A 27,890-nucleotide genomic window follows, 5' to 3' on the forward strand; every position below is an offset into this window, starting at 1 on the left:
CCATCTCGTTCCCCTATTTTTGGTCCCAGATGCATCAATTATTCATGTTTTAGCATGGACTTTCTGACTAGAGGGCTATCAACAAGAGCCATCTGGGTCTTCATATTACACCTGAGCATCCACCTGTGATACATACTGTACACACACACACACACACACACACACACACACATACACACCAACGGGAGATGGTGTGCACATTCAGAGACACAGGTGAAGATAGGCAGGTACTGTAGTCACGCTTTTTCACCGCATGTTTGCTAGGGACAAACAAGAAAGAGATTCAAACACATGTCATGCTGAATTTATTAACGCCAGAAAAGCTTGTTGTGTGGTAATCTGCTCGAGCAGGGGACCCCAAACTTCCCTTTCCTAAGCCACATTAGCCAGCTCTGACTGTTAGATGGACCCCCAAGGAGAAGCTACTTTCAAATCTTGCTAGCTTATCCACATGATGCCAAACACATGATCTTGATGTGATTTGAACACACAACATTCTGAGCTGGAATCAGACACGCTACCATTGCGCCACAAGTCCTTGGTGTACTCAGTATCAGATCATACTCATATACTATAAAAGAGTCAGCACTCTAAACACACTTGTGTGAGCTGACAATACTGAGAATACTGAAAAAGACAGATGAGAAATGATAGCAAATGAGCATTGTGGTGTAGTTTTACCTTAGCCAATAATGTTACGCTTGCAGAGCAAATGCTTATCTTTTGACTTTAGCTTGTGCTACAAGGTTATTGTGTGGCAAAGATTCACTGGGATTAAGCTAAGCAACTATAAGATGGGCTCTCTCGACAGATCACAATAAGCAAAGCAACATTCGGCAGTTAGCTGGCATTGCAAAGAATTTTTTAGGATAATTTAACAGGAGATACAGTATAATGCAAACAAGCAAAATATGACAATTTTTCTTAAACATTGGTTCGTCCCATATATGTTACGGGCACAGAACCACAAGTGAACTCTTGAATAATACATAATGTTATAAGTATGCAACAGTGAATCTATAATGGAGAGTTAACCTTAATTGAACATTTTCTTACCATGATATGTCAAATTGTGCCTGTGTCTCATAAAGCTGTAAACGTCAAAGCTAGCATCCAACAGCTGTGAAAGTAAATTCCCCTTCATTCAGGAAACACAGAAGCCTGGAAATCCAGACCCAAATCCGAAAGATTAAGGGTCTGGCAATGAGTAATGAAAATGACCCAACTCGAGGGGCAGCACCAAGCATGCATTTGAAAATCTCACTGCGCGCAATTGGATAACACTACGACCAATCACAACAATACACGGGGTGACGTATCCAGAGCGTACCCATATGCTTAGCTACCAGCGGAGCTAACTGGTAGATTAAACTCTTGCTGTATCCGGTTGGCAAAACAACAAAAACGTCCTTCTTGCAAAGGAACGATTTGAGCGCCGTCTTCTGTTCCTCTTTTAGATAAAAAGCCAAGTCTAACTCGTTCATTGTAGCGGGATTAGGGTTAGGGTTAGGGTTGTCGTCATCTGTTTAGCTCGCCTCTGACCCGCCTATATCAGATACACCGATGTGATTGGTGCAGCTCGGCTACAAGGGCATAGTTAATGAGCATCATTACTAAATGCCAGAGTGACTCGCTGAGCAAATTCAAATTGTGCTCTCGCGAGAACTCTGGATTTCCAGGGTAGAAACACAGCCCTCCTTAGGTGAAATTTATACTTCTGCGTCACAGTTAACAGAAGTCTTGCAGTAGATTAGCCTGACAAGCCAGACCCACATCAAGATGTTGGGTCTGGGAACTCACCATTGGCGGGGCTCAATCCGAGGGGCGGGATAAACAGTTGTCTTTCAAATTCCCTCAATAGGAAAACTCCGAACACATCTTCTTTTTTTAAGAATGATTTCAGTGCCGTTCTTTGTTCTTTTCTCAAAGAAAAGCTTAACTCCAAGTCTTCCAGAAGACCACTGTTCCCAGCAGCAACAGCCATAAGCCCGCCCACCGACTCTATACACGATGTGATTAGCCTGACCAGAGTTTGGTTTTTCCAGCTCGCAAGCCAACTGAGAGTGCCTAGACCCCCCTGGCTGCAAATTACATTTGCTGCCACTAGGGTGCGTCTAGATTTCTAGGCTAGCAGTAGATACCTCCGACAAAAGAACTGATTTATAGTCATATAAATATATAAGGATTTCACATCTTCAATTTGCTTGATGTGGTCTTCACTTCCAACAATCTCCACCACCATTGGGAACTTGTAGAAAACACAAGCAGCCCCTGTGGATGCAGTTTTTGCAGTCTCCATATTTATCGTAGCCATTGTGCCATTGTGTAGTTCGTAAAGGAGTAGCTCCGGCACTGTGTTGCTATGCTGTAACCTCCTTAAGGTGCTTACACACCAACCAGACAGCCGACCGTCGACAGAAAAGTCAGTCGGACTGATCAGTCGGGTCCCCGAGGTCCAAAAAATGCCTCAAAACACACTGAGGCGACGCCGACTTGAGCGTACGCTCTGCGCGTGCGCGAAACGTAATACGTCTCCATAGCAGCAGGCGACGCTTCTCTGTATTGTTTCTATTAACAGTCTATGATTGTTTCGCAGAAAATGAAAACCGGCAGCTGATTGAACGAACGTGTCACATGGGTCTTTTTTCTCCGGAAATTCACAGCCAGACTGTCATGGCGTCTTGTTCAGAATACGATCTCATATTGTACTAAAATAGTTCACCGAAACGTGTTTCTGAAAACATTTTAAGCAAGAAATAGGCCATGCAGTTGCTGAATCTGTCTTCATTTCAGATCAACAAAGGTCCGGGGTGAGCCCCGACTGCCCTGTCTCCGACTGAACATGTCGGGTCGGCCCAAATGAAGGCCGACGGCTCCTCCGACAGGCGACGGCATGGGACACACCAAACAGACTCGAGTCACCGACCTCGCCAGACGGTCCGACGGCCGATAATCGGCTCTTTGTGTCAGCGCCCTTACACAACAACGTGATCTCCTGGGCAGGCGCATAAATAGCACGACATTTCACGGGTCATGTCAACACATTTTAAGCTTTTTGTGTGTCATTTAACACCCCCTTTCTCAACTCAGTTTTAAACACATGGTTAATGTTCATTAACATGGTCAATTCAGCAAAACTGCTTGGTTGTGTTTGGTTAAAATAAGTACTTTTGTTACATAATGTTAGTTAAGTATATCACGTAAGTAAGTTAACTTATGTACATAAGTTAAATAAGACTTTTGGTTTCACACTGGAAGCGAACAGCGGTCTCCTGGATGAAATGCATGTGTTTGTTTGACCCATCCATCCACCCCATCCTCCTCTGTACACAAACTTCAACTTCAAACTCAAACTTTCTCGCTCTTTATACTACCTTGAGTATGTTCACTGCACAATAATATTCTGAATATGACAATATTCAGAATTTGATACAGGTCATGTTAACAGCATATTCCGTTTGGATATTCCAAATAAGGCCTTTTTCCGAATTTAGAATTTTCCGATAAAGACATGTGGGGTATGCCGGTATTATTCGGGTTTTAGGAGCATTCTTTGGACATGTATACAGCGCAATCTGAATATGTGTCTCAAAAACGGTTCCTACCGCAGTTTTAACCCCCTAACCCTAACCCGGACAGGTTACGGCCCCTTGCCTGTTTACTGCTTTCGGTCATCTCTCTGCGTTGCTATGGTTGTGTTATACCAACCAACTAGCCAACAGTTTGCAGGGCTGCGGTAGAGATGCATGCCCAAAAGAAAAGGAGAAACACACTTTTTCGGAATAAGGGCAAAAACTGATTATTATGTGCATGCAAACGTATGGCACAATGTGAAAAGACACGCAAAAAGCAAAAAAAATATGTAGTGATAACACGCAAAGCGACTTAAGAAATTGGTGTGTTATTCATACACCATTTGGTGATAGCAGGCTGTACACATTTATAAATTCTGCTTTTCAGTCTGCTTTTCGACCAGTTGTACTCTGTGTTCTAACTGTATACAATTTAGGCAGCTCCAAGCTTTCAAGCCTCTCTGACTCTTACCCTGGTGGCTAAGCTGAGGGTCCTAGCTTGTGATCTATCGCGGCCATCCAATAGCAAATATTGATCAGTCTGAATTTTCCAGTAAAGGTCTAAGTGACACTGTCTATGCAATCAATATACTGAAACTACAGAGTGAGAGGGAAACATGGTGAGAGGGGCAGAGAGGGAAAGAGCAGCAACCAGGAATATCAGGATTTAAGGCTGCATGAGTTACAGCTCAGCACAGCTCAGCGAATGAGTTAGTGTTATGCAAGAGCTCAGTCAGCCCAGCAGGAGATCAGAGGGAGGGAGAGAGCGGCGGACCGAGAGAGAGAGAGGCGAGAGCACAACTCAGGGACAGAGAGAGGAGAGGGCTGGAGAGGAAACAACAGCATGTGAGAGCAGATTACAGCTGGATCTACCACCACACATATACACAGATTAACATACACACTCCTTTACTTTCTCTCCTTCTCTGTCATCCCTTCTCGCAGCACGGCAGCATCATGAGTGGGAGCGCAGAGGGGGTTTTCCTCTCTCCGCCAAGGGAGTGAGGAGGGAAGCAGAAAAGAAGAGGACAGAATAGAAGAAATAAGAGAAGAGGAGGGAAGGAAAAGGGGAGAGGAAAAGCAGCAGAGGAAGACGGGGAAAAGAAAAAGGAGGAAAGGGAAGCACCAAAACTTTCCTCTAAAGGGTCTTTTCACCTCATACTGAGACTGGTCGAGTCAAAGCACCCGGCTGTGAGGCTGTGAATCCTCCTTCCTTCCTCTTACAGAGCTCTTCTTTATTACGTGACCTCATGTATCCCAAAGTAGGACCCACCGCTCAAAGCACAGGCACCCACCTCTGGATGCTTCTGTGCCCCCTGCTCTGTGCTTTGGTCCAGGCAAGGGGCTCCACTCTGAGCCCCGAGGACTCGCAGAGCACCGTTAGCGAGTCGCTGCCAGAGAACTGGACCGGCACGATAATCCAGCTGCAGCCAGACCTGCAGACTGAAACCCAGATGCCAACGGAAGCACAGACAGAGACTCTGCCAACTCAGAGCAGCACCAGCAACTACACAGGTCAGTCTGTCTGACAATCACCCATCCATTTCTTCCTTTATTCCTGCTACTTTTGCATCCACGTGAGGTTTCATGATGATTTTGCACATTTAAGGAGTTAAGACCCAATTTGTGCTTTAAAGCACCTCTTTTAAAATTATAAAAAAAGTGTTTGGTACATGTTCTTAACTCTGGATACAATGTGAAACCTTATACTGCTTTTCAATTAAATTAAATGAATCGTGTAAGTCATTTTTAAGCCAAATATCACTGGTTTCAGCTTCTTAAAAAGGTGAACATTAGCAGGTTTTCTTATTCTGCAATCCCAATTTGCCCAGAGCCCAGTTGACATATTTGAATAGCTTTTTTTGTCCAAACAACAACCGTCCCACATCCAAAGATATTCAGTTTAACATCCCGTAAGAATAAAAAAAACCAGAAGCTGAAACCAGTGAAAAAATGACTTACACGATTCATTTGATTTGATTGAAAGGCACGCGTTTTTCACTGTATTCGATACATTACACAGACCAAGCAATTAATTGAAAAAAAAATTGGAAACTCATTCAATCATAAAATTAATCATTAATCGCTACAAGCGTTGTTGTCATGGTCACACACTACATTTTGATTGCCAATACCAAAAGTACTGACTCCATAGTATATAGATTTAGATGTGTAGATGTAGATATTGCTGACCCTCTAACGTCACGTTCCCATTGGCATTAAAACTCTCAGCAAAAATGGGGATTTACTGAACTCTAATGAGTAATTATAACAAGTCCTTAAAAGTTCTTCAAACTGTGTCAAAGTCTGTTTCCCCCTTAATATGGGTTTCTCCTTGTCTTAACCTGAACCCGACCTTAACCCTAACCCTGATACTTACTCTCAAACTAAACTCAGTCCTAAATCAAACCCTAAAGGGGCGCACTGGCACCTCACCCGGTTGAGCGTGCGCCCCATATACTGAGGCTTGGTCCTTACAGCAGCGGCCCGGGTTCAAGTCTGACCCGTGGCTCTTTACTGCATGTCATTCCCCCCTCTCTCTCCCCCCTTTCCTGTCTTCAGCTCACCTATCTATTAAAAGGCCAAAAAGCCCCCCCAAAACAAAAAAAAATCTTAAAAAATAAATAAATCAAACCTTAAAATTGACCACAGAAAGCACGCTATATGGGAACACAAAAATAGGCTTCTTGACCAAAGAAGCCTATTTTTGTGTTCCCATATATTTTTTGTTGTAGACAAAAACATGTCTTTGAAAGGAACCAAACTGTCTTGAATTTCAGTGTTTGCGTGGACTTTTGCTTGAGCACCGAACCAAGAGGAGACTTACTCGCTCCAAAAACCTCCACTCACATTTTTTATTCACTCACCATGAAAAAGTTTTCCCAAAACTAGAAAACCCCTTCCCTCAAAACTCACAGAGAAAGTTGGATGTGTTCAAGTAAACATGTGTATACTGTAATGTGTGTGTGTGTGTGTGTGTGTGTGTGTGTGTGTATGTGTATGTGTATGTGTATGTGTGTGTGTGTGTGTGTGTGTGTGTCACACACAATTGCACATTTACTTACTCTGTTGTACTTCGGATTAATAGTGGATCCGCGTGCAAGCAAGATGCATGAATGTGTGTGTTCTGTTGAACATCTATGAGAGTGAGAAGATCTTTGGAAAGTGGGGACAATTTGTCCGGGCTTCACTTCTTCATGTGGTTGTTTGAGGCTTGTAAGTATTGGGAATGAATATTTGCAGTATGCATGTCAACATGTATCAAAGTACAAAGTTGAGTGTTTCTATGTGTGTGCGATTATGTCTGACTTGTGTGGTTGTGCTTGCCTGGGAATACAAGAGTGAGTGCATACAAGCAAATATGCGTGTTTGTGTGTGTGTGTGTGTGTGTGTGTGTGTGTGTGTGTGTGTGTGTGTGTGTGTGTGTGTGTGTGTGTGTGTGTGTGTGTGGTGGCAGGTGATGCATTTAAAGACAGTTCGTTATGTCCAGGCTGGAGCTGCTCAGCCTGAAGAGAAAGCTGCAGCGCCACTCGCATGACTTCCCCTCAACTGGAGCATGAGCTGCCTTTCTCTTCTCCTCCGCTCCCTCTGTCCATTTCCCCACTCTCTCTTTCCTTTTCTCCACTCTGTCTATGTGTTGCTCTCTCTCTCTCTCTCTCTCTCTCTCTCTCTCTCTCTCTCTCTCTCTCCCCTTTTTATTTTCTCCAACCTCTGTTTCATCTGTTTCTCTTTTTCTACTAATTGCCTTTTCTCCGTCTGTCACTTTGTTTCTCTTGTACTCCTTGTTTTTCTCATAGTAAGTAATTAACATTTATTTTTATAGCACATTTAAAAACAGCTCGCACTGACCAAAGTGCTGTATATAGCGCATTAACCATAGAATAATAACAATAAAATAAATACACTTACAGATCAGTGATTTAAGCTAAGACGACATCAATAGACAAACACTTAATTACAGACATAGCAGGGTAAGACAATTAAAACACGGGGGGGCGGAGGGGGGGGTAGGCCAATGTAAATAAGTGAGTTTCGAGCCTGGTTTTAACTATTGTAATTGAAGGGGCATTTCTGATGTCAGGTGGCAGTTGGTTCCACAGCTGAGGGCCAGCAACAGAAAAAGCTCTGTCACCTTTTTGCTTAAGCTGGGACCGTGGGACATGGAGTAGACCTTGACTGGAGGATCTGAGGGACCTGGGGGCTACATAGGGATGAATGATATCCGCTATGTAGCTAGGGGCCGGGGTGTGAAGAGCTTTAAAAACCATCAGCAGTATTTTAAATTGTATCCTAGACTGGACTGGAAGCCAGTGCAAGGAGGCTAGGACAGGTGTAATGTATTCACACTTTTTTGTGTTCATGAGCAGCCTAGCTGCTGCATTTTGGACCATCTGAAGCCGTGCCACCATAGTCAGAGGGAGACCAAAGTAGAGTAGAGTAGTTGTTTTCTTATCTCAAGAAGTTCCTGTCACTTCTTTTTATTTTCTTCCATTGCCTTACTCTCTCTCTCTCTCTCTTTCCACAATTTCTTCTCATGTCCCTCGCCCGCTCACATAGCCTATATCCTCACGTGTATGCACAAATAGCCTACAGCTGATGACAAAATGCAAACCTCACGTGCCTAATACACACATAAAACACACAGACACACACACACACACACACACACACACACACACACACACACACACACACACACACACACACACACACACACAAAATGTACACACTCAGCCCAAATGGCACCAATCTTCTTAAAGGTTTAGAGAATAAACACAGTTGCTCGTTTCATAACAGCAGCTCTGTGTCTGACAGAGCAGGAATAAGCAGTTTATACTTTAATAACACACACACACACACACACACACACACACACACACACACACAGGTGATCAGCTGGATTGCCACATCGCACCGCATGCCTGAATTACGCCAGACCAGAGCTTTAATGGGAGAGTTTCCAAAAAATCTAAATCCCAGAGGTGTGATTAATATCAAAGTTCCTAAAACCAGTGTGTGAGAGAGATACAGAGAGAGAGATAGAGAGCGATAGAGAGATAGAGAGATAGAGAGATAGATAGATAGATAGAGAGAGAGAGAGAGAGAGAGAGAGAGAGAGAATAAACTGCTTATTCAGAGAACAGCATTGACACATAAAAGCAGTGTTTCTCATTTTGCCTCCTTTTTTCCCACCATGTTTTAAGCCTATCCTTCAAGTCTGGATTACAGCAGCAATACTTGGACAGTTGAGCCATTTTAGTTTCAGCCTTTTGAGAATAAATCAGCCTCAGTTGTCATTTATAAGACAAAAATAAATCCAGTTAAATATAGAAGGCTTTTGTACATGCAGAGCTTTCGGACACAGACAATTTATAAAACCAAAATGAAGACAGATCTGGAAGAGTTTGTGTTATAGCAGTGGTTCTAATGTTCTAATGTTCTAAATGTACTAATTGGCACAAAACACAAAGTACAGCTGAGGCTGATGGAAATGTCATTAGTTTTGCAGGAATTGGTGATAAACAAAAGTATCGGACTATAGTTTGACCTCATGGTGGCGCTCCCACGATTCGTGAGAAGGAAACATAAATGTCTGTAGAATATTTCACGGCCATTCATCCAGTAGTTGTCGAGATATTTCCGCCTGGACCAAAGTGGTGGACCGACTGACAGGATGACATTGCCATCCATAGAGCCGCGTCACTGGTATGGCTAAAAGCTTCTTCTTTTAAATGTGCATATACTATATACTATATATATATAATGTATATAGAAACAAAAAAACAACATGATGCATCAAGCCCACAAGTGAATTCTCCTGGGATCCAAAAAACATTTTAGTAAATGTAGGAATGTATGAATGAAATCAGTGAGCATTATTGTAGGTAAAAATGCGTAGTTGTGTTCTACTTTTTGCAATATTTTGTTCACTTTAAGTCAAAGTCAGGAACTACATTCAGGCTACCTGTTTACAGACTGAGCCGGCGATTAGAGTGAGAAGATGCAGCAGTGCAGGTGGTGTAGGTTGGTGTTGACCTCCCATTGAGGACCTGGCAGGCTGCTGATGAGCAGCGGTTATTTCAGCCTAATAAAAAAAGCCGTAAGCCTTTACATTAACATGGTAACACAGCCCATTGACCTGGATAGAGTGTGTGAGAGATAATGTTAGTGTTAATCCTTAAATGAGGCCTATATCAGTTACTTAGCAGGCAGTCTTCCTCTTAATCTGGCCAAGCAGGAGTTTACATTGAATCCTAACTTTGTGCAGTGTTTCCAAGGATTTTTTTCCAGCAGCGGTGCTGAAGTGCGTTTCATTTTCCGCCGCCAGAAGATGTTGAGCATGTTCGTTGACACGAAAAGGGCTTTATATACATATTTGAACCAGCGTTAGGGCCTTTCAGACCAAAGGCGGCAATGGCACAGCTGTGCTCTGAAACCCATTGTATGCTCAACAGCGTTTCGCTGCATCGAGCAAGGCCAGTCAGCAACCACAACAAAGTTTTTGTGTTTCCAAGTGGCTAAATATCTTAAAAGAATAAAGCTTCCTAGACAAAACCAAATACCAATGTTAAGTTCTAGATACAGCATCTACCTCACGATGAAAATAAGTTGTTTATCCTTCCCTCTGAGTCTCTTTGGATATGATCATCAGCCAAAAGCCTAAAATGTGATATGTTAAATGCCTTTAATCTGATTAACTGAGAGGCTAAGCCAATTACCTTTTGTCTATTCCAGGCTATTTCTTGTGCAAGAAATCCTGTTAATGACATGCCAACACCCAGGAATACAGATGCACACACTCACTGGTTGCAGGTAGAGCCCAGTTTATTTTGAAGTTAATTACTACAGTTTTTTTTCCAGGACTGCATTGGAAGCCATGCTAGAAATCTGCAATCACTCATGTATCTCACATTAGCTCTGATAACTTAAACATATGCATCGTCTGGATTTCTGCAAACATGCATGATCCACAAGAAGATTTTTTTTTTTTTTTGATCCGTAGCCTACTGTTCATGCAAGGGCACACACACATGCAGTGCCATGGGTATTACCGTCAGCGACACACACTATCGTCACTCCTAAGCCCTACAGGCTTGGTGTTCTTCAGACAAAAGGTTCCTTCTATCTCTTGCCTGTTAATACAATATGGTTGCTGGCAGTGACTCAATTTCATTATTAGCTTCCCTGACTACCGCTTGCTGAACAAAGTCACCAAGGGAGAGTCTGAAATCAGCCTTCTTTCTGCCCTGATGGTTGAAGTTGGATGGGAACAGCTAAGGGGCGGGCTCAATGAAAGTGAAGAGGCAACGAAGACAAACACACTTTATCTAAACTGTGTCTAAAAATCTGCCTACCAGCACGGGGTGCCAGGTAACCAGTAGAAACTCCAGGAAGTTACTGGTCCCGGCCAAGAAATAGTCCGGAATTACCCCCCATAAGATAGAGCTTCGATTCTCTGCCTGAACCCGATTGGGCCCGCCCCGACCCGCCGAGTTTGGGCCGGTCTTTAATTTCTAGTACAAAAGTTTTTAATGCAAACCTTATAGTGTATAATGTCATGAATAATGTATGGGCTGTGTACCGTTATGTGTGACCACCATCTTCGGATATATATTCAACTTACACACATCGAAAAAAAGCAGTAGACATTTGTGTTTTTAATAAAACTGCTGCTGTGGTTAGGGCTGGGTGATATGGACAAAATCAAATATCACGATATTTTTGACCAGATACCTCGATATCGATACCGCAACGATATTGCAGTGTTGACTATTGGTGCTTTCACAAAATATTTACACAATGAGATTTTTGATAAATAATCATCACTAATGTGGATATAATGACTAAGTGGGTAAAGGCAAATAATAGAACAGCTAGAACAGTCTGGTAAGTTCAGAAAATGACATAACTTTACTGTAATGCAGCCTTTAAAACCAGGAGAAGAATCATCAGAATCAGAAAGGGTTTTATTGCCAAGTACGTTTTTTAACACATACAAGGAATTTGTTTTGGTGTTGTTGGTGCACGTCACACATTCTCTAGATGGAATATTAAACAATATAAGTATAGGTATAAACAGACAACATTTATGCCATATTACGATATTACGACTTCCAAAATGTAAGACGATATCTAGTCTCATTTCACGATATCGATATAATATCGATATATTGCCCAGCTCTAGCTGTGGTTCATGTCAGGCTTGGACAAAAAACTACACAGGTTCTTGTAGGGTCGGGATGGATTTTTTTCAGGCCTGATATAGTAAAACGCCAAAGTTTTTTATTTTACACTTAAATGACTTAGATTTGTATGGATTTAAAACACAATAAGTGAGCTTTAGAGTTGCTGCTAAGCAGATTTTGCTTCCCCGTTTCCAGTTGTGACTTAAAGCTAAGCTAACCAACTGCTGGTTCCAGCTACATATTTAGCATAGAGATATGAGGTATTGGTATGTGGTATTAATCTTCTCATCTTACTCTCGGTAAGAAAGCAAATAACTGTATTTTCTGAAATATTTGCTGCTTTAAAATAACCACAAGAAGGTCCTCGACTTTGAAATTTTAACTCAGGTAAAAGGTGAATGATAGAAGTAGTTAAAAAAAAGTAAGAATAGTAGAGAAAAGAAAAACTCACACCAGTGCTCATTTCAATAAACTAATCGGAAATTACTTTTTACAATATAAATATCAATCAAAATGTAATTTCCAATTTTTTTTGTGATAGAAGTATTGTCATTTATCTTTTAGGTTTATCCATTTCAAACAACCTGCCATGTGTACTTTTGATTTCATATCCTACATTCCCAGAATGCCAGAATGAGTTTGAGGTGACTTATTCCATTTGAAACAAAGTGACAGCCACTGTGGATGAACATGCAAGAGGAGAAAGTGGAATTTAAGATCTCTTGTCTCTCCGTCTTGTAACTTTGATGAAGGCTACATCTTAAATGTGACGGTTTTACTGTGCCAATAATTAAATTTTTTGGCACCCATTGAACTCTAGGCTCAGCCAAGTCTGTTCCCTATGTATAGCTGAAGGTTTTGAGACCAGTGTAACTCCCTTCTGGCATGTCAGTAATGTATGTAGTTCAAAATCAGTTCACTGCGCCTGCTCTGTTAAAGTGGAGCGATTATCCTCAATCAGATCCAGCCGAAGCTGCCGGTTAAAGGAGAACTTCCATTAGCTCAAATCCCTCAGATTTTGCCTTTACAAATGTCCTTGAACACTTTACTAGCATTTGGGACTCACTGGACACAAGCACTAATGCATGGCTGAGGCAAACATGTATGTCTTTAAGTGTTTGCACAGGAACACACACAGTACGCAGGCAGAGCGAGAGCCAAGGGGATTAGGTAATCAGTTGTGATACCGCGCATCAGTGAGTTGCCACAGAAATAGATACAACGTACACTGATGGCGAGGACAGAGAGAGGCATGATGTTTGTTTGAGGTCAGATCACATACAGCTGGAGCAAAGGGACCAAAAAAAACTCTCAAGAAGAAGAAGAATCAGACAGGAACTCGAGGGTGAACGAGATGAAGCTAGTCAGCCATCAGCCAAGAATGCCATCTTTCATTAACTTCAACTCAGACTTTTATCGTCTGATAAAGTCTGACTCAGATTAAATGTATTTTTAAGCATTGTTTATCTAACTGACCAAGCATGGAGGAAAGAGAGTCTTTCCTTCAGTCGTTTTAGCTAACGTCTAACTTGGAACTGCAGGGTTTCTTCTCTACTTCCACTGTCCATTTGTGTTGTCCATTGAGTGTTTCTTTAAAAGACGAGTGTTTACCAGGTAGGGAGAGTCTAACAAAAAGGTGCAATTTAGATGCAATATGGGAAGTATCCAGTGTGATACATACAGTCCTAGACCATAGACTGTAAAAATAGTGGATGTCAGCCATTAGTTTGTGGACTGCCGTTTTGAAGCCTTGAGATTGGCAATTTGGACATTGCCAACTTGGGTATTTGAAACTGGAAAGGGTGGAGCGGGGGAGGATGACGCAGCCAAGCCAGGGTTGTTTATGGTTGCAATGGCATTGCGCTAAGCCAAACGCTAAAAAGGGGAAAGTAGCTGATTTTCAACCCTTCTGAAGTGAGTCATCCATTGGAGAGCTATCAGCGGGTAAACGTGGACCACCAGGTACTGCCGCCATTCATCGGCAAACTTTCCAAAGATACCAGCTAACGCTAGCAGTAGCTAGCTAGCTTGGTTGACAGAACAGACATTTTTGGGCGACCAAAATGTTCCAATCAACTTTGAAGTAAAAACACACAGTGAGAGGGTCAAAGTTTAAAGTGCCCATATTATGAAATAAAAATCACTTTTTCTGGGATTTGGGGTGTTATTTTGTGTCTCTGGTGCTTCCACACGCATACAAACTTGGAAAAAAAAAAACATCCATGCTGTTTTGAGTGAGATACGGGTTTCTGAATGTCTTCTGCCTTCAGTCTCCGGGTGAGCTGTTCAAAATCTGCAGGGCTTTCTACGTCAGAAGCCAAGATGAGGGGGCTAACCGTAGCATGCTAGCTCATTCTCAATGGCAAAACACTGCTACAACACACACTAGTTCACCATAATCTACAAAAGAACTACTTCCATGTCCCTGTTCTGCAGGTATTCCACACAAAGTTGGAAGTGTGCCCTCGTTTAGAAGAAGTCTCCCGGCTAATCCTGCCTTGTACTAACTGAAGTTGTAGAAACAATCAGCTAGCTGATGTGAGCCTTACCTAGCTACTGCGCATGTGCGCCTCCCAACAAAGATGGGATAGAAGTGTGATGCCTCACTCTGTAGCTAAAACAGAGAGCTCAACACACAGGGTGAAAAGAGGAGCTGCAGCAATGTGCAGTACAACAAAAATATGGTGTTTTTTGAAAATTAAGCCATGTAAACCTATTCTGGTACAACCTCAAAATACAATTATGAACCTGAAATGAGCATAATATGGGCACTTTAAGACGAAAACACAGACAACACCCAAAAACAAGTTCAGGTCTATTTTAATGTACACAGTGCCATGGTTAGTCATTGCTAAGCCTCTGTTATGATTGACAAGTTGGCGATAAAGCATTCCCTGCTTTATCGTCAATTTTAAAAGAAATGGGACCATAATTTATAAAATGAACATCATGCTATATTGAAGAAAACTTGAAACTAGCAATTGAGACCATAAACTCATTATGAAAATGTTTATTGAGGTAATATATCAAGTGAGAAGTAGGGACATTTTCTCATAGACTTTAGAAATGGACTTCTTTTTGCAACCAGTGGAGTTGCCCCCTGCTGGAAGTTAGGTAGAATGCAGGTTAAAGGCACTTCCGCATTGGCTTCACTTTTCAGACCCTGAAGCTTCGTCCATTATTTTTACAATTAAAAAATTTGTTGTCAACAATTTGTCTATGAGCTTGACCCATAAGGCTAGAAGTCATGATATCTCAGCCTCTGCTAATTGGAATTGTTTGATTATGACAAGGCGTGAATAATGTAATGATCAGTTTATAGGATAAGGTTTTAAATTTGGGGTTCATGAAAAGTACATAGTGAATAAAGGTCTTTGCGAGTATGCCAATACTAATATGTGTGTTAGAGCCTGGTAGCATGACACTGTACAGAACATGATGTCTTCATGTGTGCATCCAATGGGTGCATCTAGCGAGTGTGTGTTTGTTCTGTTCACTCATTCTGTGCATGGGAATGTGTATGTGTGTTTGAATATTTAATGCAGAGAGCCTAATCTTTATTTAATCACAAACTATTCCAAGTGCTTCCCTGACAGAGACAAGTGGGAAGGGTTTTAGAGAAGAATACAGCAGAGAGGATGTTTGGTTGGTGGTGTCGGGTTGCCAGGTTTGGGGCTCCAGAAGTGTATTAGGGCTCCGCTGGCTGCTGAACGCTTTGATTGGCATCCCACAGTTTCCACGATGACAGAGAAGCTTTCTGAATGGGACCGAATCAACAGGAAAGAGCAAACAGAGCGCAGAGTCAAACACACACACACACACACACACACACACACACACACACACACTTTGTGGGATAACACAAACTACCTGCACAGTACAGATTTCAGACAACTACACAACTGACAAACCCTAAAACCAACACACACTTTGAATCTTTTCGGCATTAATTCCAGTTTTTATTGAATCTGGATTCCACTGGGGGGGCTTTCCTTTGGCAAGCATGCGTGCGCGTGTGAGTTTAGAAAGTGCATTCCTGTAGGTTTCCATAACACATAGGCCTACTGTGCATGTACAGTACATACAGTATATCAGCTAATGGTGTTTTAACAGGAGTTTGTTAGCTAGCTAACAAGCTAATATACTGTAATATAAACATTAAATTATTTATATAGATGGTGAGAGAATTATCACCCAACTCTGCAATTGCCCCTCAGCCATACTGAGTGTTTTTGCATCTTCTAGCTGTTGTCGTGGTACTGCAGCACGCAACTTTACTGTTCTGGTTCACGATCACAACTCATCAATTTGTAGCCGTAACACACAGCTGTTTTCAGTGAAAAGGTCCCAATACACCCACAGTACACCGCCTGCTCAGCACCAAACAGCAAACAGACTAACCAAAGTTATTGGCTAGCTGGTGAATATATGGAGCATTTAGCAGCTAAAGAGCCAGATATTGTTATCAGGAGTTTGGTGGAGACCAAAACAGAGGTAAAATGAGAGTGAATATTGAACTTTGGGTGGTCAGAAATACAATGAATGCTGATGTTGCTCCGTGTCGGCTGGATGTTTAAATAGACAACTGCTTGCTAGCATGTTCGCCATAACAACTTTAAAAAAATAAACATGACAATATGTTCTCCAAAAACATCAACTAATAGCCTACTGCTTTAAATTTAAAGTTCAACTTTTACATATCTACTCTGTAAATCATTTGTCCTGTTTTCTTCTTTGAGAAAATAATTAGGAACCAGAAGCTAAGCTATAAAGCCCAACAAAGTTTCAATAATAACGACATTGAAAGTTAATTTACCTTACCATCTAATAATCAATATCCCCATGTATACAAATAGATAACTGTGTTGTTCTGCACCATGTATGAGTCCTTATGATAGATCAGTATATGAAAGCTCCTGCTACTAAAAATGAGGTCTGATTAATCAACCAGATGAATCTCAGATGATAATTAAAACCTCTTCATTTTAATCAAATATGATATTGCTTTCATTCAAATGCAAATTGTACTCCTAGGTATTCTTTCCCTGAGAGATTTGCATCTCTCAAACACAAATAACAGGATTATATGATTTTAAACAGCAACAGTTTTGATGAAAACAAAGAGAGGGGTCTGGCATCGGCCAATGACAAATTCATAGTTCTATATTCAATCCTAATTAAAAGTCCAATTTTAATTGCTCCCCTTTCTCTTGCACAGTGCATGCTGTTTTATCAGTTTGTGTAAATCTAGGTGTGAGCAGATGTGGTACATGTAAGGGACATGTAGGTGATGTCATTGTAATACATGCTTACACAGAAGTCAATTAACACCATAACTTGTAGAATAACCTATTGATATGTTTTGAGAGAGACGTTTTCAATGGAATCTTATGCAGATCAGCTACTGGTACAACTAAATCTTTCTTTAGCTTTTAGTTACGTGGAGGCCACACACACACACACACACACACACACACACACACACACACACACACACACACACACACACCAGTAAAAGGTATCTTAGGGGAAACAGAATAGCTTTTAGTTTCCCTTTTAAAGTCAGCTTGTCCTCGTTCTAGTCTAGTGTCTAGTGTGTGTGTGTGTGTGTGTGTGTGTGTGTGTGTGTGTGTGTAGATGCACATGCTGTCATCATTACACAGGATCCTCTTCCTTTCTGTCTCTACCGCTGCAGAAATCCTCCCATCTGTCGTTCCTAATCAGCAGAGAGCAGCTTGCGTGTTCACAGGGTCTTATTGTTGGATGATGTCACACACACACACACACACACACACACACACACACACACACACACACACACACACAGAGAGAGCAGCATCACATTCCCCTCTGGCAATTATTCATTTAAATCACAAGAGTTTTCGTTCTTGAACAAAGTTTCTAATGTGAAAAAACAGTGTGTAGTGTTTTGCAGGAAGTGTGTTGCAGCATTGCAAACAAAGTGCAAAGCAGAAAACATGTTTGTACGTTTGTATGTTTGTACTCTTGGTGCCTTTGTTTAAGACATGGTTACAAAAGGTTAGGGGTTTGATGCTTTTGTCTAACCATTCACTTTTACTGTGTAAGCAATCGGCAAAAACTGTAATGCAGCTTAAAAACAATTCATTTTTACAACTGGAATCTGTTGTAGCATAGTCTATCTTAATAGTTTAATTTGTTTGGGTGAATGCTTGTTTCTGTTAGTTATTCAAGTGAAGATGCATTTTTATCAAATCACTCGTTTAATTAGAAAAGGAGCAACATAATTCCTCCTGTAATGAAGCCTGTTGGGGTTTGTGTAGTTTCCATCAGGCAGCTATCTGTCGTCATTATAAACATGACATTTCCCTGCAATTCATTTTAGATAACAATCTAATCATCTGGTATTTATTACCCTTGTGATTTTCTGGACAAGTATTCTTTTAATGTAACTTAATGTCTAACACACTGGCCATAACAAAGTATGAGTCAGTGAAATGAGCTTTAAAAGCCAGAAAGCCCAGCAGCTGGCCAAGTAATTGCTGAGTCACCAGCATTGATCAATACCCGTCATCCCACTGCATGTATCAAATGGTCATTTTGTGGTATTATGCAGAAATAAACCATGCTTATTCTCCATTTGAGTAAGATCTTTGAGAAAAATATGGCCTGTTTTGTGACGTAGGTTTACACGAGATTTCCTGACAGCCTCAAAAATCCCTGCAGCACAATCTAATAATATCTGCTGTATCACGAGACCTCTCAGAGGTACAGTATTTGCGTGTTGTAGCATAAGGAAGATAAAAATAGTACTTTCTCCCTCTCCATCTCTCTGTGTCTATCCATCTATCCAGTGGAACTGCTAATGTCAGGCTCCCCGGCAGAGATAACAGACACATTTTGGACCGAGCTGTGTCTGTTTGATGAGTGTGGAGACAAAAGAGAAACAAAGAGGAGGGAGAGAAGTGCAACAAGGCAGACAGAGACAAGGGAAAAGTTGCAGTTAGATAGAGGTATTGGGACAGAGTTCACAGGGTTTGAATTTAAAAAAAGCGTCCAAATATTTTATAATATGCTGTGTCTCAGACCATAATCCAGCAATGGTCAACAATCATACAAAGTCCAGGATGTGACTAAAATGAAGTGAAGCAAGTTTTTTTGACTAGGGAAAGTGATTTTTGCTATTTCTGGAGTGATAAAAATGGACTGCATTTATATAGCACTTTCAAACAAAGCACTTTACATACTACAGGGACTGATCAATCAATCAATCTTACTTCAAAAAGTGAATAAAAGGTGCGCCTGGGTAGCTCACCTGGTAGAGCGGGTGCCCATATGCAGCAGTCCTCGATGCAGCGGCTCAGGGTTCGAGTCTGACCTACAGCCATTTGCTGCATGTCTTCCCCCCTTTCCTGTCTACAGCTGTCCTGTCTATTAAAGGCTAAAATGCAACAAAAAATATCTTAGAAAAATTGAACAAAAAAGGTAGCACATCTCACGTTCCCAAGTTAAGGAGCACAACACACTGTCATTTCACTTGACATTTTACAGGATTTTGTACAGATGTGCTACCTTTTCTTAAATTTTTGGAACATGCCTAATGGATTTTGTGTTTAGCACTCCAACAAGAATCTCCGTTGTTGAAGCGCAACCTACATTTTAAACTCAATTTTATTTGTCACATGAAATGTAATGTAATGTAACTATTCACCCCCATTCATTCACACACACACATTCATACACTGGTCGAGGCTGCCATACAAAGTGCCACGTGCTCATCAGATTTACACACAGTCATTCATACAGTTCAGTGTCTTGCCTAAGGAAACTTTGACATGTAGATTGCAGGGGCCAGAGATTGAACTACCGACCTTCCGATTGGTAGACGACCACTCTACGTCCTGAGCCGCAGCCTCCCGCAGCCTGAGCCAGGATGTGACTGTGATGTGATTAAATAAAGCAAGTTTTTTTGACTAAGGAAAGAAAAATCTTCTATTTCTGGAGTTATAAAAAAAATGGACTGCATTTATGTAGCGCTTTCCTAGTCTTAATGACCACTCAAAGCGCTTTACACACTTCTGTTTTGTCCCCTCTCTCCTCAGGTCTTTCCTGTATCCCTGTCCTGCCGCCACGTCGGGGTTCCTTCTATGTAGAGGGTGGCACAGGCGTGTCCATCGGCAGCGTGTTGGCCTTCTGGTGCAGGGAGGGATACCAGCTGGTCGGCAGCGACAAAATCTACTGCAACGTCAGGAACGGCAAAGCGCAGTGGAGCAACTACCTGCCTGTCTGCGAAGGTAAGCAGGTTTATTTGGCCAATAACTGAACACCGACAGCCATTTCATGGGGATTTGCTGATAAGATAAATCTTTTAAAATGTAATCTGTCCCCTCCACAGCGATCCCCAGGCCTGAGGACCGTGGTCTGAGAGTGGCTGTGTTGGCTTCAGTGGTGAGTGGCGTTGTCATCCTCACCATGTCCCTGTCCTTCCTCATCTGCTGCCTGCAGGAACGCTCCAGTCAGGACCGAGCCAAGAAAGAGGGACGGAGCAGGTAGGACTAGAGAGAGGGGTGCCCAAGCTTGTCTATATCGACGAAGTTTCATTTCCGGGATTGTTCAGGTGCCGCCGGAAATTCCGCCGGATGTCCCTCATTTCGGCCGGATGTCCGTTACCTTCCGCTTTCTTTGTGTTGTAATTCCAAACTCCGGTCGATTGATGAGGACTATGGTTAACTGCTCATCAGATCTCAGCAGGGTAAATATGTTGCAAGACTAAAACAACTTTTGAACGTACACATGTTCCACCAAAATAAGTTCCTTTCCGAGGCTATTTTCGCAGAGGCACCGCTTCTCCGTCCGGCGCATAGTGTTGCCCATGGCGATTGTGATTGGTTTAAAGAAATGTCAATAAACCAGAGCACGTTTTTCTCCCATTCCGGAATGCTGTGTGGACTAGCCAGACCTTCCTTTGCAGCGCTGTGAGGGAAGGTCTGGCAATGTGAGACTTTGCCAAAGCTAACCCGCAATACAGACTGGATCAACGGAAATACATTTCAGGATAAAGCCTGACATCCATGTCCCTCACCTCCCGCTCTCTGTGTGTTGCCGTTCTCAAAGAAAGCTAGCAAGCTACATGCTGAAAATGGCAAGTTTTGAAGAAAATTTGGATCGTGCAACAAGGCAGGCCTGCTTGGTTCTTTCGGGGAATGATTGTAAAGATATGCAAAGGATGTGTTTACGGCATTTACTAACAGGGACGTTTTGGGACTGATTGGTGGGGATTGTTGTGGACGAAGTACACACGGTGATACACTGGTAAGAGCAAATGAGGTTTAACCATGCAGCCAGCTAATTTAAATAGCTCACATTACTGTAGTGTGTGAACAGTGATCGTCGTTTAATATCGTATGTGGAATTTTCTTTTGCGGAGTGCAAATGTTCCACCAAAACAAGTTCCTTCCGGAGACTATTTTACAGAGCCACCGTGGCTGCGTCCAGAGCTTAGCGCCACCCAAGACGATTGTGATTGGTTTAAAAAAATGCAAACAACCCAAAGCGTTTTTTTCTCCTATCCCAGAATGTCTGGTGCTGTATCCAGACCTTACTCTGCAGCACTGTGGAGATAGAGCTGGCAATGCGAGAATAGCCACAGTATCCCCCTGGTATAAGAGGACTACTAACTTGATAAAGTTGTCTCCTCCTCAGGCGCAGAGACAAGCGCTCGGCCCGTCGCAGCGAGTGTTGGCTGGAGAGAGAAGAGGGTGAATGGGAAGATTTTCCTCCTCCCAAAATCTTCCATCTCTCCCAGAGGATGAACCCTCATCTGGCTCCCGACAGCCCCCTGTACCTGACTGGAGGGCTGAGTGGATATGAGAACAGAGGTTACCAGAGGTAAGCTGGCAGCACACTCACATCACACAGAAGCAAATACAGTACATCACCAAGGTGTGTGCTTTGATTTTAAGAAATGCAGTAAAAGGTAGAAGTCATTTAGAAAGCACAAAGCTGTGCAGCCTACTGTTATCCTCAACACATTTGACATTTATTCCTACAAATCTGACTGTGACCAATATCAAATGCTCAAATCCATTCAGATCCCATCATGAATTTACCTTCAGAAGTATTCGAGCTAAGACGAACACAAAAGGAAAGAAGGTTTTTTTTTGTCTCTCAACAGTCATCAGGGCAAATGTTTGACGCGAGCTGATCCAGCACCTTATAACGAGGGCAAATAGAGCACACCTGTGCTAAAGTGCACATGGGAAATGCAGTCCAACACATTTCTAATTAACCAGGGGCACGTTCAGGGGGGTTAGGCTTAAACATAGCAAAGCAATCGTAAAATCCATTCTAAAATGCACCGGGAGCCAATGGAGGGTGTAAAGAACGGGGGTAATATGTGCATGCGTGCATTGTTGTCCAAGAAGGATTCAAAACACACTGTTGCGGGCGCCTGGGTAGCTCACCTGGTAGAGCGCACGCCCATATACAGAGGTTTACTCCTCAACCCAGCGGCTGCGGGTTTGACTCCAACCTGCGGCCCTTTGCTTCATGCCATTCCCCCTCTTTCTCCCCTTTCATGTCTTCAGCTGTCTATAAATAAAGGCCTTAATGCCCAAAAAATAATAAAAAAAAAAAAAAACACACTGTTGCAAGTCCTAACGTTGATATGACTCTCTTTCTGTCTTTCACACAGGAGTCAGGAGAGTTTGCTGAAGGCCTCCCTGCCCGGACTCTACCGCTCCGAGTCTCAGCTTTACCCGCACGTGGTCCTGCAGAGGGTCCCGACTCCGACGGCCCCCTCCGCCCCTCTCGCTCCATCCGCCCCCCTCTACCTCCACCTCCCCTCTTCCTCTGCCTCCTCCCCCGCCCACGCAACTGCCCACGCTGGGCCTCACATCATGGCGCACTATCCTACCCCGACGTACCCGCCCCACCCCAACACGGCTGTGCCCGCCTACCACCCAACACCGGCGCCTATCTACCCCAATCCCAACCCGACACCACAGCGGCCGTGGCAGTAGCTACAGTATGTCGTCCATAGTTTCGGGGCGCTGTGCCATCCCTGCTGAAGAAGTTGAAGGGACAGCTTCACAGGCACATTTTGGAGACAGTCTTTTTCCTTAACCCTGTTTTCTCCCACCGAAGGCTGCAGATGCAAAGTTCCAAAGCAAGAAAAGGTGTCCAACTGGAGATGCAGCCAGTGTAGAAGCTCCCTGTTTTACTGCATGCTTGCTGAACTTCTGCATTTTGGACTTAACAGGAACTGAACACATTTTTCTTGTTCTTAATTCTTGCTGAACTGCTGCTGCTGCTACACTCTGCAAGAGGAGTGGAATAACTTTAGCTTTCAAATTACAAGAAATTACAAGAAAACTTCAGGTAGCCGGTCGACAAGGGAACACAGGAAGTTTTACTTTAAGGTGTGCTAGTTCGGTTCAACCGTTTTTTGAAGGATCTGAAGCATCATCAAGGACTCTGTCATGGCTGCCACTGTTTAGGCAGCTCAAATCTCTCAGCAGTGTTAGTTTTAGTATGTTTTTTAATCGCTTATTGTTAAGAAAAGGATCCCTATCAGCCTTCCTGAGGTCCACATAATATAACATAATCTAATCTAGACAGATACAGTATATATATATATATATATATATATATATATATATATATATATATATATATATTTTTTTTGCTGTAAAGCTAAAGACTTAACATGCATTTCTGAAATCTGATGTGTGATGTAACCAAAGGTTTCAGGTCACTTTCCACCACTCATTAACATGTCCTGGTATTTCCCCACACTGCATGGAGAACACGGACTGACACTGGGGCTTTATGGGTAGCAAACACACTGTGATTAAAATGCTGCTGTTGCTGCAGCCAACTTTGTGCTGTTTGTATGGATTCAAGATACAGTGATCGTTTCAGATTGATCTTTTCTTTCTCACCAGAAGCATTGACTGGAGTTTATTTTTCTCTGTCTGTACTGCCCATAGACTGTATACTGCCGCAACTCCATCCGACAGTTATTTATGACGAAAGCTTGTTTTATGGACGGCAGTTTGACTGGCAAAGTATTTCAGCAAAGTCGTTCAGGGCCCCTGATGGATTTTAGGAACATGTAGAACAAGAGCGGAGCCAGACGTTGTAAACAGTAAGGGCTCAGACCAAACTTCGGGGGGGTGGGTTCTGGGGGCATTGCAGGCTTATTTTGACGGCAGCTATATGCACTATTTTTCAAGCCATTTGATAATAGAATGACTAAAAATGTGTAAAAAAACCTGATAGTTGCCCAGGAAAAGAATCCTCCTAGAGCCAATTTCCTATTTTGTATGTAAATGTCTCCACAACTAATGCTGAGGATAACTACTGCCACCTAAAGAGAGGCAACAAAGTCTGATGTTTCTATTTTTAAGTTACATAACATACATAGGGAAGGAATTTGGCATAAACAGCATTACTAACCTTGAAACATATTATTAGTAGGGTTCACAAAATAAATTGGCGATGTTTCCCCAGTACTATGGACCTTCCATTGTGTCCTGAATAAAGTCGTTATTATTGGCTCCATTGATTTGCCAGTCCAGTCAGTGTGACTGAGGGAGAAATGATGCAAAGTCAAAGCTATTTTAAAACCTTAAAAGATTCCAGGATTTTGAGAAAACATTCGGGGCTCCCAGAGCCCCAGATGCCACAACCCCGCTCCGCCCCTGATGTAGAATATACATGCCTAATATACATGACTGGATATCTGAGATGGGTCGAATAATAATTGCAAATAATTATCACAAGTTAATTTAATTGAAAGCTGGTTTGAGCCCTACATATTGTAGGTCCAGATCAGGGATGGGCAACATTGATTATAGAGAGGGCCACAAAAATGTTATCCTCACTACCTGAGGGCCAGATTGTGACTGTGCACTTCCCCCAGTAGGATACTGTAACCCGTATCATTCAGTTAGCCAAGTATAGCTACTAAATGAAAACAACAACCATCAATTTGATATTTGGAAATTGATTCGTGCACTGAGTGAGGAGGCGGGCCAGTTACCCATCCCTGGTTCAGATGATAAGTTGAAAATCATGCAAAAGTGATTTTTAATTTCAGGAAGATCTGATGTTGTGTTGTAACTAATGTTCTCTGTGTGAGTCATAGCAAACAGAAGGAGGGCGGACACACTGTGAGACAGCTGTTTTGTCCTCGATGCACTGGACACTGCACAGAAATGCACTGATATGTCATGTTTGAGCAGCGAGATGGAGAAACTTCTGAACCATGAATAATTCCTCGTTATTATTCCCTTGGTCTACTGTATGTACATGTATTTCTATCATACATTGTGTCCAAGAGCCCCTTTACTGTTGCTTCAGTTACACTATAGCTGTGGGGCTGTCTTCATTTTTAATAGAAGGACTCGAGTAGACACACTAACAAATCTGCACTTTACATTTTTTGAAGGAGGGGAGGGGGGGGGAGTTAAACGGCTTGAACTGGACAGGCCTGAGTATTTCTTTTACTGTAAACTATTTGTTGTATAATAGTTAGACTGCCATAAAAGCTGAATAAAGAGACTTTTGTTTAGTTGAACAGGTCAAGGGTTCAGCATGTGCTTTGTGCTATTCAGGAAGAGGAGAGAAATAGATGAAGAAAGGAAGGAAAGAAAGAGCGAAAAGATGGAGAAAGAGGGACAGTCAGGCAGCGGTGGAAGAAGTATTAAAATCCTTTACTTAAGTAAAAGTACTAATACCACACTGTAAAAAAAAAGAAAAACTCTGTTACAAGTAAAAGTCCTGCATTGAAAATGTTACTTAAGTAAAAGTATGTAAGTACCATCAGGAAAATGTACTTAAAGTATTAAAAGTAAAAGTACTTAATGCAGAAAAATCCTCACATTTTAGAAACAATTGGAAACAATTATAACTGTTCTGTGTTTAATGGTCTAATCGTTTCAGCTAGACTTGTAGGTCTATATATTGTTGGGTAGTTTAATTTATAATAAGACATCATATTTTATTGTTGTTATTTGTTTTGTGTGCGACAAATCTGAATTTGTAAAGTAACTAGTAACTAAAGCTGTCAGATGAATGTAGTGGAGTAAAAAGTCCGGGTTTTTCCTGCATAGAGGAATTTCTGGCGCCCCACCCAAAGAGGTTTTAGACAGCACCAAAGTAAAATTACCAGTGCCAAAAATGATAAGAATTAAGATTTACCAAACAAACGTTGAACACATAAACTTGAATACGAGCGCTGATCTCAGTTTTACCGTCCAGAATCAGGCTGTACTGGACTCTCCCAGTGTATTAAATATTCATATAAACTTGTGTAACCAGTTTTGTTAATTGTAGTTTTATTTATTCAAGCATAATGTACATTTTCATTTATCAAATTGTCAGAAATAGGAAAACAAGAAAATGCATAGATTTTTGTGAAATAAGATAACAGACTCATTTAAGTGTATGCAGACAGATCATGCTTACTGTTGTGCATAGTCCCCCCCCCCCCCCCGAACCCTGAAACCCTGAAAGTACAATATTTCTCTCTGAAATGTAGTGGAGTAAAAGTAGAAAGTGGGATTAAAAGAAAAGACTCAAGTTAAGTACAAGTACCTCAACATTTGTACTTAAGAAGAGTACTTCCATTCCACCACTGCAGTCAGGAAATTGAGAAGAAGATGGATCTAATTCATCACATCGTCCTGACAGGTGGAAATGAGGCCTCATTTGCCTGCAGAGCGAGCGGCACCGACACATGAGGAAGAGGGAGTGTTCGTCTGTCCACACTTGACTTAAATGACAGAAAAGGGAATTTCAGATGGCATTGGCAGCCATGTCTCATATTTACACCTAAATAAAAGATGTGGGATGCTGCTCTGTGGGTTGGAAAGTTGATGTAGCAGCAAACAGATCAGTCTATAAATGATGCTAGCTGTAGTTTACCAGACAGATATGCTCATTGCATGACACTGATCACAAGTGAGAAACAGACACATAAACAGGCCAGGTCTAAAATCAAGTTATTTCAAAAGGAGGAGGAACTGTCTAAAGCAGTGGTCTTTAAGGGGGCTCATCTCAGCCCCCTTAAAAATTATAGTAATAATAAAAAACATATATATATATTTTTTTAAATCAATTTTGGTGCTTCAAGTGAGAGGTTGAGGTGAAGTTTAACGTTGGTAGTCCCCAGAGAAAGAGAAGAAGTTGGTCATTTCATGGCGCAGATTAGAACCCAAATTTAAATGTAAGCAACTAAAATTGCTGAATGTTAGAACACTGTGTCAAATTGGTGGTTATTACTGAGACTTATAAAGTGTCAGGTTTAGTTCCATCATATTGTTAATAGTGTCACAAAACGTTAGCTGACGTTGTTCAGTAGCTAGCTCAGAGATTATCAGCTAATAAAATTACTGATTTAGCCTTTGGCAAGGCACTGTATCCGTGTCACATTCTCATTAATGTGCCCCCCATGAAGGTCTGATCCTTGCTGTTTCTCACATCACATAAATTATGAACAGGTAAGTAAGTGGTCTTGAAGAGGATTCTTTTATTTCTTTCTCGGTCTTGACGGTCTCTCATTTGGACTCGGCTAGTCCTGGTCTTGGACTTGTCTTGGACTCGACAAAGGTGGACTTGACTACAGCCCTGCTTACAGCTGACTTTAAGAAATCACACTTTTAAACTTTGACAATGAGAATTGTCCCCATATAGAAAGAAGAGGTGACCACTAGCATGGTCTGCATGCAAAGGAAAACTGGCAGTGAAATCAGGCAGTAAACAGACTGCAAGCAATGGAAATCACCTGTACCACAAAGACATGCATGCCTCTTTGCATTCAAGGGTATAAAAATCAACACTTAACACCTGGTCATTTGTTTTGTCTGCCCTATAGACCCGTATACATGTTTGCATGTTTCGGGAATTTCAGTTGCAAGTGAGTAAGAACTGCAAGAGACAAGGAAGGAGGCTTACGGAGAGGTAAGTTGGATTTTTGTGTTTAGCTTCTCACACCTTAATAATACAAATAGAATTAAGGATAATTAAAGTGAGGAAAGGATAAATCGTAAATTGTGCAGGTGAAAAATCATAACGGCTAAAAGGGAATTTTTCCCCTAAAATTTGAACAGAAAGGAGCATTTAAGATAAGATGCATGAACTGTATCTA

The 27,890-nt window shown here is 41.9% G+C and overlaps 1 protein-coding gene and 1 non-coding gene across 4 annotated transcripts in view; one reads left to right on the forward strand and one right to left on the reverse strand.

The window, feature by feature from the left end:
- zgc:162331 (uncharacterized protein LOC793007 homolog) overlaps positions 1-25,323 on the forward strand; it is a 37,786-nt gene extending 12,463 nt beyond the window's left edge. The window contains exons 1-6 of one of the 3 annotated variants that reach the window (XM_035996013.1): positions 4,359-4,418; positions 4,518-5,087; positions 19,840-20,031; positions 20,133-20,286; positions 21,425-21,625; positions 22,431-25,323. In XM_035996013.1, coding sequence (XP_035851906.1) covers positions 4,823-5,087; positions 19,840-20,031; positions 20,133-20,286; positions 21,425-21,625; positions 22,431-22,758 — 1,140 coding nt within the window. In that variant the 5' untranslated portion in view covers positions 4,359-4,418; positions 4,518-4,822 and the 3' untranslated portion in view covers positions 22,759-25,323. The other 2 variants (XM_035996014.1, XM_031306193.2) reach the window with 2 other exon arrangements.
- Positions 467-538, reverse strand: trnaw-cca. Its single transcript has one exon. It is a non-coding gene; the product is annotated as a tRNA-Trp (tRNA).
- Positions 25,324-27,890: the final 2,567 nt, after the last annotated feature.

Source organism: Sander lucioperca, chromosome 20 (assembly GCF_008315115.2).
Source record: "Sander lucioperca isolate FBNREF2018 chromosome 20, SLUC_FBN_1.2, whole genome shotgun sequence".
Classification (NCBI taxonomy): Eukaryota; Metazoa; Chordata; class Actinopteri; order Perciformes; family Percidae; genus Sander; species Sander lucioperca.